This window comes from Staurois parvus, unplaced genomic scaffold, assembly GCF_062004578.1.
Source record: "Staurois parvus isolate SC_StPar_1 unplaced genomic scaffold, SC_StPar_1.0 ptg002113l, whole genome shotgun sequence".
Lineage (NCBI taxonomy): Eukaryota > Metazoa > Chordata > Amphibia > Anura > Ranidae > Staurois > Staurois parvus.
This window is the reverse complement of record NW_028319909.1, coordinates 1993038-2008585: the sequence shown is the minus strand read 5'-3', so window position 1 is coordinate 2008585 and position 15548 is coordinate 1993038. Positions and strand designations below refer to the sequence as shown.

The window sequence follows — 15548 nt, the reverse complement described above, 5'->3', positions numbered from 1 at the left end:
TGCAAAGCGTCGGATTCCGTGGCGTAGAGCACACCGCAACTGGACTCTAAAGAAGTGAAGACATGTTCTCTGGAGTGACCAATCACACTTCTCTGTCTGGCAACCTGATGGAAGTGTCTGGGTTTGGCAGTTGCCAGGAGAACAGTACTTGCTTGACTGCATTGTGCCAAGTGTAAAGTTTGGTGGAGGGGGATTATGGTGTGGGGTTGTTTTTCAGGGGTTGGGCTTGGCCCCCTAGTTCCAGTGAAGAGAAATCTTAAGGAGTCAACATACCAAGACATTTTGGACAATTTCATGCTCCCAACTTTGTGGGAAGAGTTTGGGGATGGCCCCTTCCTGTTCCAACATGACTGAGCACCAGTGCATAAAGCAAGGTCCATAAAGACAAGAGCCAGTTTGGGGTGGAGGGACTTGACTGTCCTGCACAGAGTCCTGACCTCAACCCGACAGAACACCTTTGTGATGAATTAAAGCGGATACTGCGAGCCGGGCCTTCTCGTCCGACATCAGTGCCTGACCTCACAGATGCCCTTCTGGAAGAATGGTCAAAACTTCCCATAGACACAACCTAAACCTTCCCAGAAGAGTTAAAGCTGTTATAGCTGCAAAGGGCGGGGACAACTCAACATTGAACCCTACGGACTAAGACTGGGGGGCCATTACAGTTCATGTGCGTGGAAAGGCAGGTGGTCCAATACTTTTGGCAATATAGTGTATCTTGTTGCACATCTTACCTATCTGATTAAAAGCCTTCAAAGTCAGGAGGATATAAAATATGATTTTCATACAACTCATGCCTTCATTAGAAAGTTAGGAAGCATGTGTACAAAAATAAAATTATAAACAGAGTTTTCTAGATTGGTCTCCAAGGCTATAAACAAGAATAACAAATTGTCTAAAGTTTTTTTTTATATATATATTTATAGAATTCAACAAGATTAAACAAAACACAGACAAAAAAACATATTACCAGCCATGGAGAATATTCTACACTGCGGAAGATTTACTAAAACCAGAGCACTCAAAATCTGGTGCAGCTGAGCATGGCAGCCAATCAGCTTCTAACTTTGGCTTGTTCAATTAAGCTTTGACAATAAAACCTAGAAGCTGATTGGTTTCTGTGCAGATCTGCATCTGATTTTGCACCATGCAGCTTTAGCAAATAAATCCCATTGTCTTATTACAGAGACATAGCATAGATATACTGTGGTTGGTCATGTGCTTCATAAAGAAATCTATAGTAATAAAGACAATTTGCTGTTTTTATCCATCTATACTACAAAAGAGAATATCCATCAATTGGATAGAACCATCTTGTGTAATGAAAATTTAATTTAAACAACAAAAACAACAAGAAACAAATGACCAAAGGAGAGAATAGGAAAGAACAAACTAAAAAAAAGGATCTAGGGTTGAAAATCCCTATAATAGGAACCACAAATATGGGACAAAATGGGGTGGGGAAGTCTTCTACTAGGTTTGTGTGGAAAATAGGAAGAGATGGAAGAAGAAAGAGAGGGGAAAAAGGTGAGGGGAGGAGTGGCCAAAATAATGGAAAATGGGAGCCACCAGAGAGCCAAAGCAGTCATCCCATGTCTACAGAAATAGAACTGCACAGAGAATGTCCCTAATCCACACCTTTCTCTCTCCACTCTGGTCATCAACCACTTGCCCTCAACATGAACATTTACCAATGTTACAATGTCTTGTGAAAGGTTTCTTGCAAGTTCCTTTGAGGTTACTAAAGTTTAATTCATAATTTTAATACCATTCATTAGTATATTTTTAAACTTTTAGGATGAAGAAAACTGAGGAAAAAATTAAAACTGAGGATTCCACTTTTACAAACAACCAGTATGAACATAAACCAGACTCCTTGTATGGAGACACCGAACCAGACTCTTTGTATGGAAACACCGAACCAGACTCTTTGTATGGAAACACCGAACCAGACTCTTTGTATGGAAACACCGAACCAGACTCTTTGTATGGAAACACCGAACCAGACTCCTTGTATGGAGACACCGAACCAGACTCTTTGTATGGAAACACCGAACCAGACTCTTTGTATGGAAACACCGAACCAGACTCTTTGTATGGAAACACCGAACCAGACTCTTTGTATGGAAGCACTGAATTTGCCATCATTGCTAAAGAGGTGAAGTTAATGTTATTAGATCTTATTTTTTAATATGTGAAGTGGTTGTAAGGGTAAAATGTTTTTTTACTTTTGTAGCACCCCTCTAGATAACCAAGGAGAGTTGGTTGCTGATTGTTAGTTAGAAAATCTAAGCAGAAGCCTGGAGAAATAGTCAGCAGGGTCAAATTTGGGTCAGGGATGAGAGGCTCTGCAGGTCAGTTCCCTGATACCTTCCCCTGCTCTAGCATCTTGGAAAAGATTTGAGAAGCAGTGGGCAGAGGTGAGGAGTAGCTGGCCTGCACACTCAGAGTACTTTGGCCAATCCTCAAGCAGGAGGCTTGGCATGGGACCAGGGCAGCCCTTAAATGTGGGAGAGCTCGGGTGGAAGAATGGAGAGAGAAGGATGAGGTGCCTGGGAGGGGGCCCGGTTTGGAAGGGGCTCACCTACAGGCAGTGGTGCTGGAAGGGAGTAAAACTCAGGACCTTATCGGCTCCCAGAACCACCTGCTCAGTAGGAAAAGAGTGGACCAGCAGAAGGCCTGAGATCAGCATCCAACCCATCAGCTCACAGACAGAAGACTGAGTGAGTAGATCTACACCCTACATGGGCTTAGCACTGGATCAAGTGAGAACTCGTAGGAGGTGAGGGGGCAATACTGCTACTTGGACATTTTTTAACTTAATGCAGGGAATGCATTAACCTTCCTAGCGGTCTGATTATGTCAGTATTTCTGTGCTCAAAGTGGTACGTTATTTTCAATGGAAATTTGTTGTTTTTTTATTATAGGCCTGTAATTTTTAGGAATAAGTCACTGAAATCTGTCCGAACAAGAGTCTAGTAAACATCCCGGGTATGATAAAATTTGAAACATGAAATCATAAATTATAATATAATAAATAATCATAAAAATAATAATATAATAATAATAAAAAAATTTATTTAATAATGTAATCAAACAAAAAACACTGAAATTTGAAATAGAGCGCCAAGTTCGCACATCGCTGAGTTCAGTTGCAAAATTTTTTTCAGTGTCTGATGACGAATTTCCCCCACAAATCATTATCACTGAATTCTGCAAGTGGTTCTAATTTACTATCGCTGTTCTCTAGCCGGTCTAAAACCGCTTTTGACCTAAAGGGACGCTTTTTGGACGCCATGGACGTTTCTCAGTTTCCAGGCAGAAAGAACAGTAAAAATGCAGGCAGGGCGCCGGACAAAGCACTCGGGAGAAAATGTATGTGAAATGGGTTGATACAGGAATGGAATACTATCAGATTTTAGTGTATTTAGTGAATGTCACATTTTGACATTTTTTAATTTCCCGCCAGTTCCGTCCCCATACGTCCCGAAGCTCGCAGGGAACGGAACCCAGAAGACAGATGAAGGCATCTGCCAGAGGAGATGGCCGGGGACGCTGCAGGGGGGACATCGCGGGAATGCAGGACAAAGTAAGTGATACAGGGATCACTTGAGAAGCGCTGCATTGTATTCCTGAGTGTAGCTCGGGGTTACCGCTTCTGGTACTGAAAGTTAACCCCGAGGTACACTCGGGAATACCGCCAGGGGGGTTAAGGTAAACATTTCTAGCCTTTACAAATGCTTTACCCCCTTTGCGCTTAAGGGTAAAACTAGGGGTGGACTGACAACTCATGGGGCCCCTGTGCAATAGGGGATCAACGGGCCCCTGTGTCCTTGCCCAAACTCAAAAAAACCTATGAAAAAGGTACCAGGGGCATCTCATGGGGCCCCCTACTGACCCCGGGCCCACGGGCAGTGCCTGAGTTTCCAAATGGTCAGTCCGCCCCTGGGTAAAATAAATCCTAATGCCTAAGCACAATTTTGAAACATTGACATGTGTTAGTAAAACCGTCCATATCATTACAACTACTTTGTACATCCAGGTGGATTATACTTTGACTTTTTCAGGACAAATTGGGCTTTAATTTGATGGTAAATGGTAATACTTTTCTCCTGATTTTTTTTTCTCAAAAGAAAACTGGTACAAAATAATAAAAAATATATTTTTTAATGTAGCTGTATATTTTTTGCTACTACACCTACCACCAAAGAATAGCCCAAAATAAATTCTCCTACTCCTGACTATCGCAGCAATACCACATTAGTTGTTAGTTGTTGTTTGTACCCATAGTACGGCCCAGAACAATAGTGTACATTTTTCTTTTTTTTATCCTGCCTAAAATACTCTGACACAGACACTAACTGATGCTAATTCAAAAAAAAAAATCCTGACCCGAAAAATAAAAAATCCCCTGATCCTGACCCCTGATCTTGACCCTGACTTTGACCCAAACACTAACCCTGGCACTGACCTTGATCTAGGTATTTTCATTTAATTTTTAAATTGTATTTATTTTTATTTTTTTTCTACAAACACTTTTTTTTTTTCAGAGATACATCTATCTCCTTCATTCAGAGAGATAAAACAAAAGGGCAGTTTACACAGTGACTGATCACTATGATAGCCAATCAGAGGCTTTCACAGCGATCAGGTGACCCAGAAATGGGAGAAATGGGTTCCTGGTCCCCATCATTATTACAGGACCCTAGGCTCTCAATGAGACCCCAGTCTCTGTAGAGCGCTCCCAGCACAAAGACAGGTACGCAAATATGTGGCCCCACAGAAAAAATGCCCAGTCCAGTGGGGTTGAATATTTGCGTACAGTTGGCGTGAAGCTGTTTAACCCCTTCCCGACCGGCCGTTGCATATAAACGGCCGGACGGTGGCACTGCAGGGTCGGGTGGCCGTTTATAAACGGCCTCCCCGCACCCTGTTTGTGCGCGCTTCCCGGGAGCGCACAGCACCGCGATCCAGTGCCCGCTGTGTCCTCCGGACACAGTGAAACACCGATCATTGGACGGGACCTCTGTACGAGGTCCCGATCATGTGATCACTGATTGGCCAATCAGTGATCACAGGCAAAGTAGTAAGCAAGATGTCACTTCATGTGACATGTGACATCATTGCTTACTACGTGTGAAATCTGTGAATGATCACAGAGGTCACATGGTACAAGGCTGTTCACAACAGCCTTGTATCATGTGACAAGCTGTGACCACTCACAGCTGACTCAGTACTTTTCAATGAGTGCAAGAATGTACACAGAGAGAAAGAGAAATGATTGCTTTTACATCCTATATACCGTATTTTTCGCTCCATAAGACGCACTTTTTTCCCCCAAAAAAAGGGGGGGAAATGTCAGTGCGTCTTATGGAGCGAATATAAAGCGGCCGGTCCGGTATTTTTGCCACCACCATGTCAGAATACCGGGCCGGCCGCTCAGCTGTTCTCTCCTGCAGGGCCTTACCTGTTCCTCACTCCAGCGCTGCAGTCTTCCCGCGACGGCTTCTGTGACAGCCGGGTGCCCACTGCGCATGTGCGAGAAGCGCTGCGCTTTGTGAATGATCCGGTGTCTTCTGGGACACATGACAGGTCCCAGAAGGCGCCGGGCCATTCACAAAGCGCAGCGCTTCTCGCACATGCGCAGTGGGCACCCGGCTGTCACAGAAGCCGGCCCGGGAAGAAGAGGGAAGGCAACTCCGCAGAAGTGGGAGCGGGTACCTGTCAAATTCAGGTACCCACTCCCCCTCCCTCCCCAAAGGTCAGCAGTCTCTGGTCATCCCTGTACTGTCCGCAGTCTCTGGTCATCCCCTGCACTGTCCGCAGTCTCTGGTCATTCCCTGCACTGTCCGCAGTCTCTGGTCATCCCCTGCACTGTGTCCGCAGTCTCTGGTCATCCCCTGCACTGTGTCCGCAGTCTCTGGTCATCTCCTGTACTGTGTCCGCAGTCTCTGGTCATCTCCTGCACTGTGTCCGCAGTCTCTGGTCATCCCCTGTGCTGTGTCCGCAGTCTCTGGTCATCTCCTGCACTGTGTCTGCAGTCTCTGGTCATCCCCTGCACTGTGTCCGCAGTCTCTGGTCATCTCCTGTACTGTGTCCGCAGTCTCTGGTCATCTCCTGTACTGTGTCCGCAGTCTCTGGTCATCTCCTGTACTATGTCTGCAGTCTCTGGTCATCTCCTGCACTGTGTCCGCAGTCTCTGGTCATCTCCTGTACTGTCCGCAGTCTCTGGTCATCTTCTGTACTATGTCCGCAGTCTCTGGTCATCTCCTGCACTATGTCTGCAGTCTCTGGTCATCTCCTGTACTGTGTCCGCAGTCTCTTGGTCATCCCCTGTACTGTGTCTGCAGTCTCTGGTCATCTCCTGTACTGTCCGCAGTCTCTGGTCATCTCCTGTACTATGTCCGCAGTCTCTGGTCATCTCCTGTACTGTGTCCGCAGTCTCTGGTCATCTCCTGTACTGTGTCCGCAGTCTCTGGTCATCTCCTGTACTATGTCCGCAGTCTCTGGTCATCTCCTGTACTATGTCCGCAGTCTCTGGTCATCCCCTGTACTGTGACTGCAGTCCATTGGTTCAGAATATTATTTTTTCTTGTTTTTCACCTCTAAAACCTAGGTGCGTCTTATGGTCAGGTGCGTCTTATGGAGCGAAAAATACGGTAGGTGTAAAAGCAAATAGTGTAAAAAAAAAAAAAAAATCTTCATCACCCCCCACAAGTAGTGCAGTGTCACCATGGTGACACTGTACTGCTAGGGTGACAGTATGTAAAAAAAAAAAAAATAAATAAAAAATAATAATATAAAAAAATAAAATTAAAATAAAAAAAAAATGTTTAAAAATTATAATTTTTGGTTATAAACTCATTTGGATTTTTTTTTTTTACTAAAAAGATAACAGAATACATTTTGGCCAAGATTTATGACGGAATATTATTTATTTGCAAAATAAAACACTTTTTTTCAAAATTTTGGGACTTTTCCATTTACATAGCAAAAAAAATAAAAATCCCAGCGGTGAATAAATACCACCAAAATAAAGCTTTATCTGTCTCAAAAAAATGGTAAAAAATTCATTTGGGTACAGTGTTGCATGACAGCGCAATTGTCATTTAATGTGATAGCGCTGAAAGCTGAAAATTGCCCTGGTCAGGAAGAGGGTAAAAGTGTCCGGACTGGAAGTAAATTCGCTCACAAACACAGTGCATTTTTCAGCACTAAGGATAAAATGCTCACAATTGTACAGTAGGAGTGCATCCGTCACCCCAACCTCAATTTACTTTGAATTTGTGATAGGTATATTGAAATACATTCTTTTCTTTTTCTTTTGGTAGGAAAAAGAGTCCAGTTTTGAACCCAAGAATCTTTATTTGAATTTCGAAAAGGAGCTTGTTTATTTTGAAGAAGAGTCTGTTTATGCCAACACATGAGTTTTCCTGAAGATATCTCAAGTATGCTTCGGTGGATTGGAAATGCACAATAAAACCTTCATACATAGAGTGTAGTGTTCAGTATTCATCACGGATGCTATCGGCTAACATACTCTACTCTTGTGGTCAAAGCAGGAGCTCTACCTGGTTTCTACATCCACAATTGTTAAGGATCCTATATGGATCCTTCCCTCAAGGCTGAAACTTGATGTCATTTGAACAACTTTGTACTCGGTCCCAACTAGGGGCGGACTGACAACTCATGGGGCCCCCGGGCAATAGGGGATCATGGGGACCATGTGTCCTTGCCCAAACTCAAAAAAGCCTTTGAAAAAGGTACCAGGGGCATGTCATGGGGCCCCCTACTGACCCTGGGCCCTCGGGCAGTGCCTGAGTTTCCAAATGGTCAGTCCACCCCTGGTCCCAACCACCTTTGTAAAATATATATATACAATGCAGGGCTTAAAATTTCGAGTCTAGACCTACTAGCCAGGCACAAACCTTACTCTCCACCAGTTGCCCCACCCAACCTTGCCCTGGTCTGCCTCCAACCCCACCCCCAGCCCATCCCCCAACCCTGCCCTAGCCCTGCCCCCAACCACCCCCCGTTAAAGCTTATCAAATTACATTATTCTTTGGAATAAAGAGTCCAAAATATAAAACTGTATACAGTAATGTATATCCCCCTCCCCTGTACTCCATTATAGTGATATGACATGTATACAGTAATGTATATCCCCCTCCCCTGTACTCCATTATAGTAATATGATGTGTATACAGTAATGTATATCCCCCCTCCCCTGTACTCCATTATAGTGATATGACATGTATACAGTAATGTATATCCCCCCCTCCCCTGTACTCCATTATAGTGATATGACGTGTATACAGTAATGTATATCCCCCCTCCCCTGTACTCCATTATAGTGATATGACATGTATACAGTAATGTATATCCCCCTCCCCTGTACTCCATTATAGTGATATGACATGTATACAGTAATGTATATCCCCCTCCCCTGTACTCCATTATAGTGATATGACATGTATACAGTAATGTATATTCCCCCTCCCCTGTACTCCATTATAGTGATATGACATGTATACAGTAATGTATATCCCCCTCCCCTGTACTCCATTATAGTGATATGATGTGTATACAGTAATGTATATCCCCCCTCCCCTGTACTCCATTATAGTGATATGACATGTATACAGTAATGTATATCCCCCCCTCCCCTGTACTCCATTATAGTGATATGACGTGTATACAGTAATGTATATCCCCCTCCCCTGTACTCCATTATAGTGATATGACATGTATACAGTAATGTATATCCCCCCCTCCCCTGTACTCCATTATAGTGATATGATGTGTATACAGTAATGTATATCCCCCCTCCCCTGTACTCCATTATAGTGATATGACATGTATACAGTAATGTATATCCCCCCCTCCCTGTACTCCATTATAGTGATATGACGTGTATACAGTAATGTATATCCCCCCCTCCCCTGTACTCCATTATAGTGATATGATGTGTATACAGTAATGTATATTCCCCCTCCCCTGTACTCCATTATAGTGATATGACATGTATACAGTAATGTATATCCCCCTCCCCTGTACTCCATTATAGTGATATGACGTGTATACAGTAATGTATATCCCCCCCTCCCCTGTACTCCATTATAGCGATATGACGTGTATACAGTAATGTATATCCCCCTCCCCTGTACTCCAATATAGTGATATGATGTGTATACAGTAATGTATATCCCCCTCCCCTGTACTCCAATATAGTGATATGACATGTATACAGTAATGTATATCCCCCCCTCCCCTGTACTCCATTATAGTGATATGACATGTATACAGTAATGTATATCCCCCTCCCCTGTACTCCATTATAGCGATATGACGTGTATACAGTAATGTATATCCCCCTCCCCTGTACTCCAATATAGTGATATGACATGTATACAGTAATGTATATCCCCCTCCCCTGTACTCCATTATAGTGATATGACATGTATACAGTAATGTATATCCCCCTCCCCTGTACTCCATTATAGTAATATGATGTGTATACAGTAATGTATATCCCCCCTCCCCTGTACTCCATTATAGTGATATGACATGTATACAGTAATGTATATCCCCCCCTCCCCTGTACTCCATTATAGTGATATGACGTGTATACAGTAATGTATATCCCCCTCCCCTGTACTCCATTATAGTGATATGACATGTATACAGTAATGTATATCCCCCCCTCCCCTGTACTCCATTATAGTGATATGACATGTATACAGTAATGTATATCCCCCTCCCCTGTACTCCATTATAGTGATATGATGTGTATACAGTAATGTATATCCCCCCTCCCCTGTACTCCATTATAGTGATATGACATGTATACAGTAATGTATATTCCCCTCCCCTGTACTCCATTATAGTGATATGACGTGTATACAGTAATGTATATCCCCCCCTCCCCTGTACTCCATTATAGCGATATGACGTGTATACAGTAATGTATATCCCCCTCCCCTGTACTCCAATATAGTGATATGATGTGTATACAGTAATGTATATCCCCCTCCCCTGTACTCCATTATAGTGATATGACATGTATACAGTAATGTATATCCCCCCTCCCCTGTACTCCATTATAGTGATATGACGTGTATACAGTAATGTATATCCCCCTCCCCTGTACTCCAATATAGTGATATGACATGTATACAGTAATGTATATCCCCCTCCTCTGTACTCCAATATAGTGATATGACATGTATACAGTAATGTATATCCCCCTCCCCTGTACACCATTATGGTGATATGACATGTATACAGTAATGTATATCCCCCTCCCCTGTACTCCATTATAGTAATATGAAGTGTATACAGTACTTACTCCTTGAGTCCCCCGCGGCGGTGGAGAGGGTGTCTCCTCTCAGCGGAGGAGAGCGGACCTCTCCTGCACCTGTCCCCTCAGTGGCTGTGCCGCAGAAGCCGGAAACCGGAAGTTGGAAACCGGAACTCAGCTTCACAATGAGGCTTGGAGTGCAGCCGCTCCATCGTCTGTGCTCACCGCTTCCCGTTAAAGAATGTCTCCTCGCATTTGCGAGCGGGAGAGCGGCTTTTTCAAGCCCTGATATACAATATATAAATTTTCTTGAGCAGTATATCGGCCACCCCATTGCCTTTTCAAACTTGGAGACAGACTGTGATTTTAAGGAATGGTAAAAAGCGATCTCCCTTACTCACTTTCTTTCCACCCCTTGTAAAGCATAAGAGTGTCTTTTAAAATCTTACCGAGTTGGTCAATAAGATTTTTTGCTGTTCTTTTCAAGCCTGAACTGCAGTGCAAAAAAAGCAAAAAAATGAACCTAAAAGTGCACATGAACGCACACAAAAAAGTAAACAAGTGCTTGTCTTTGGTCCCCCCCTATCTTCTTGGGGCACAAGACTCCTGAGAAGGGCAAGGCATGCTAGTCAAAAGGCCCAACAATGGACCCCACTCCTCATGATCAGACAAAGCCAACCAATGAGGACTGGGTGGAGGGCTCTTTCGAAGAGAGACCCCCCCCCCCCCACAAGGCAGTGGAGGAGGAAGTAACCTGATGGTCAGGCATCCTTCTTTCCCACATGGAGGAAAAATATATTTGAAATATATTTAAATATTGCCATATATTTGGAATACTACAATTTTGGCAATAATCAATATATTTCAAAATATATTTCAATAAATAAATCTATATACATATATATATATATATATATATATATATATATATATATATATACATACACACTGCATGTTGAAATGCGTTTTTATTACAAAATATATGAAAAATATTTTTCAAAATACATTTTAAATATGCTGTATGTCTTTAAAAATACAAATCTACATTTTTGGAATGCATAGTTTACATAGTTTGTCTGTCTGAAAAAAAGACAAAAAGTCCATCCAGTTCATGCAAATATATGTAAAAATATATGTTAAAATGCCTTTTTATATGTTTAAAAAAATCTGAAGAATATATATATATATATATATATATATTTTTTTTTTTTTTTGATGTTAGGTTCCCCTCAAATTTCATACCAGGCCTAAGGGTTTGGTATATCTTTTGGGGGGGACTCCACACTATTATTTAAACAAAATTTGGTGTGGAGTTCCCCTCAAAAGACCTAAGGGTCTGGTATGGATTTTGGGCGGGATCCCACTCTGTTTTTTGAAAAAAATTTGGCCTGTGGAAGCCCTTAAAATCGCTCATCCCCCCCCTTCCTAGCCTGATGGGCTGCAAGCTCGAATAAGGGTCTAGTATAGATTTTGAGGACCTAGGCTTTTTTTTGCCATAGTGTTCCCCTCAAAATCCATATCAGACCTAAGGGTCTGTTATAGATTTTAGGGGTGACCCCATGCCTAATAGGTGCGGTGTTTCCCTCAAAATCCATACCAGAGCTAAGGGTCTGGTAGGGATTTGGGGGGGGGACCCCATTCTGTTTTAAAAAATAAAATATGGTGTGGGGTTCCTTTTAAAATCCGTACCAAACCTAAAGGGCCTGGTAAGGATTAGGGAGAACCCCCGCACAGGCATGAAGCTGTCAGCGGGGAATCCCGCTCCTTAACAACCTGCTATTTACTGCTGAACGCCGGCAAAACACCAGCACAAAAACTGAAAAGTGTTTTTTCTTTATCCAGCGTTTTTACGTCGTTTTAATGTTCCTATTGTGCATGGAGTCTACATGCTAAACATTTATGTATTTGGTTAATACGTTTTTTTTTTTCTTCTTCATAGGTTGATGAGGGACCAGACACCATTTATAGAAATATGTCAATAGGATCATGAAAGATACGTAGAACCCCCCCATAAAGTCTACACCGCACGCATATATCATATATATATATATATATATATATATATATATATATACACTGTATATATATATATATATATATATACACTGTATATATATATACCGTATATATATATATATATATATATATATAGCATATAGCCGTATTGTGTGATGACATTATACTACATTGATAAAGTAATGACTTATTCGTGTTTTGTCAGCAATTTGTATATATATATATGTGTCTCTACATACAGTATATATATATATATATATATATATATATATATATATATATACTGTATGTCTCACTCTTATACTCTGTATAATTGTATACTGTATGGCATTCTGTACAAATAAAGAACTTATTAAAATAAAGAAGTAATATGAGTATATCATGACACCCTCTATATTGTGCTTCCTGTAAAAAATTGCAGAATGACTTTGTGATTAAAGTGTCACCTAATATCTGCAGGTGTTGGAGGCACTTATATTCATATTTGGTGGAGCTAGCCACCCATCAAATGACTACGGGACCCAATTTTTAACATCTATACCACAATACCCCTCAAGCAGCACTGTTAAACATGATTTTGAGCACAATGAGATCTGTGAAACAGTCTATTCTGAGTTATTGCCTGATAGCCGCCAGTCAAATTTTTCCACAACACTGGAAGTCACGAGTAATTCATAACTTGGTGGCGTGGTCTGGAGACTTTGAGCGAAATTTTGCGTAAGGAATGATTGAGTGCTCAAAATAGGGATGTTGATGGGGACAAGGGCCTCTTTCCCACAATCCTAGCCGGTGGTTGTTGAAGCATTCGTGGTAGGGGGCTTATTAGAATTTGGAAGCCCCCTTTAACAAGGGGGTCCCTAGATCTGGCCCCCCCATGTGAATGAGTATGGGGTACATGGTATCATTACTCATTCACAAAAAAAGGTGTAGTGTAACAAAGATAGGAGACAGTCTTTGACAAGTTCTTTATTAAAAATAAAAGTAAAACAGCAAATAGGCACCATGGCCCATATTTGGTGGACACGCCCCAAGGTTTGCAGGCTGTGGATTAGGGTCTATACCCTTCTTTGCACTATGTTTCACACAAACATTAAGCGTAACCCACACGAAGCATTACTATTTAACCCCTTGGCGCCGTCGCCTCCTGGCCCTTTAAGGGTTTCAGAAGCCGGGAGGCGGGGTGGGGTTTAGGGTCATGTGACCGCCGTGACGGTCATATGATCAGAAAAGGTCCCAATCGAAAGAGGAGATTGGGTCTTTTCCGTGAGTACCGTACATGTGTGCTGGGAGCGCGCAGGGCGCATGCTCTCAGCACATATTGTTTTTTTAATAGAACGAAAATGTGCGGCTTTGCATTCGGCCAACGCCAAGAGGTTAAACCATTAGTGGGCCTACTCCGTCCTGAGCGGCAGCTGGCATTGCATCTATTTATGGCTACCAAACTAACGATCGCGAGGGCTTGGAAGACCCCCCCTCCTCAGCTTCGAAGCAGTCAAAAATCGGATGAATTTTATAATGGTTAATGAAAAACTGACGGCTATGTTGTTGGACACTCACCCGAAGTTTCTACAGATCTGGCATCCCTGGCTTGATATAGCCCACCCGTCTAGATTTAATCAGACCCTTTTGTCGAAATAATATGAGACTTTTTTCACCGCATCCAATGGAACCCTTTTTTTTTCTCTTTTTTTAAAATTTATTTTCTTTGTTCCTTTCTTTCCATTCCTCTTCTCTGTTCTGTTTGTCTTCATGATATTTGCGCTGATTGTAACCTCTTTTCTTTTTTATATAAAAGAACTGAACCAGCAATATTGTATCTATCTGTTGGACTTCCTCGGGAGCAGGGGCGGACTGACCATTTGGAAACTTGGGCACTGCCCGAGGGCCCGGGGTCAGTAGGGGCCTCATGAGATGCCCCTGGTACCTTTTTCATAAGCTTTTATGAGTTTGGGCAAGGACACAGGGGCCCCATGATCCCTATTGCCCGGGGGCCTTATGAGTTGTCAGTCCGCCCCTGCTCGGGAGTCCTGGAATGTGGAATGCCAATGTGCATCCGGTGAGGCTCTGTGTTCCACCTTTCCTGCTCTTTGTCGGCGGATCGTGTGCTGATCTTTGATCGTTGCGTACTAATTCCTTGGTCTCTAATTGCCCGCCGTTTTTGCAAATTGTAATGCTTTATTTTATCTCTTCATATACTGCACTTGTGTACTAAGTTTATTTCTTTGTCTATACTTCTGTGCATTTTTTGTACTATTCATCAGTAAGTTTTATTTGTTGTTGGCCAGTGCTCTTGTTTCTGACTGTTACTATGATGTTGTCTATTCTATAATAAAATCCATTGTTAAAGAAAAATAAAAGTAAAAAAATATGTTCCCTGAAGAAGATCTAACATCAAGCACGATGCCCACCACTGCTACCAAAAAAAAAAGAAAAAAAAATGACGCAGGATCCAGGCAGTCTGATAGTTGCACCCCGATGACAGACCCCAACCACCATGCCATTATGACCAACCAATGAATCCAGGACAAGACACAGGAGGGTGGGAACTTTCTTCTTCAATGGCTCTTCTCCTGATGCCGGGAAATTACTGTCCCACTTGGAAGACCCCCCCAAGTCCCTTCAGCCATAAACCACCACCAATCGCAGTAAGTACCTTTTTTCAAACAACATTAACCCTATCTTTCCCTGATTCTCCGGTTTCCCAGTCATGCTAGCCAGTCGCTAATTTTCAATTTTTTTTGCTTGGGGTTATATTTTAAAAAGAAATGCGAGTATCATGACACCATCTTCATTTGTGCTTCCTGTAAAAATCGCAGATGATATTATCAGTAACTTCTATCAGTAGAGGTGATAAAGCGGTGTGACTGCACAAAGGAAGGAACAAAGCAACCTCGAGGATTCCACTGAGAATAAGAAGTTGATATTATTACTGGTAATATTTTACGTGTTATATATAACATACTCATAGAGTAGAGATGGCACGGTAAAACATTTAATAAAATGATGTGTGTATCTGGAGAACAGTGATTGTACTGCTGTGTATTGGTAGCAGTGAGATCTTTCCTATAAAATATTCATCAAATTTGGAGGGCAGTGATATTTCTGATGGAACCCATTGGTGTTGATTTACTACTGCAGGCTATACATGGGTCGAATATTGAAAACATTTTCTTTAGAAAATCAGAAATTTAGTGCATTTTGTAATCAGATGATTTCCATTGATTTCGAAATT

At 42.1% G+C, this 15548-nt stretch overlaps 1 protein-coding gene across 2 annotated transcripts in view; it reads left to right on the top strand.

The window, feature by feature from the left end:
• The window catches only part of LOC149432715 (sialic acid-binding Ig-like lectin 12), a 42948-nt gene extending 30267 nt beyond the window's left edge, over positions 1-12681 (top strand). Inside the window, exons 9-12 of one of the 2 annotated variants that reach the window (XM_089664980.1) lie at positions 1798-2158; positions 3470-3589; positions 7332-7448; positions 12240-12681. In XM_089664980.1, coding sequence (XP_089521106.1) covers positions 1798-2158; positions 3470-3589; positions 7332-7427 — 577 coding nt within the window. In that variant the 3' untranslated portion in view covers positions 7428-7448; positions 12240-12681. Of the gene's footprint in view, positions 1-1797; positions 2159-3469; positions 3590-7331; positions 7497-12239 lie in introns of those variants that run through there. The other variant, XM_089664979.1, reaches the window with a different exon arrangement.
• Positions 12682-15548: the final 2867 nt, after the last annotated feature.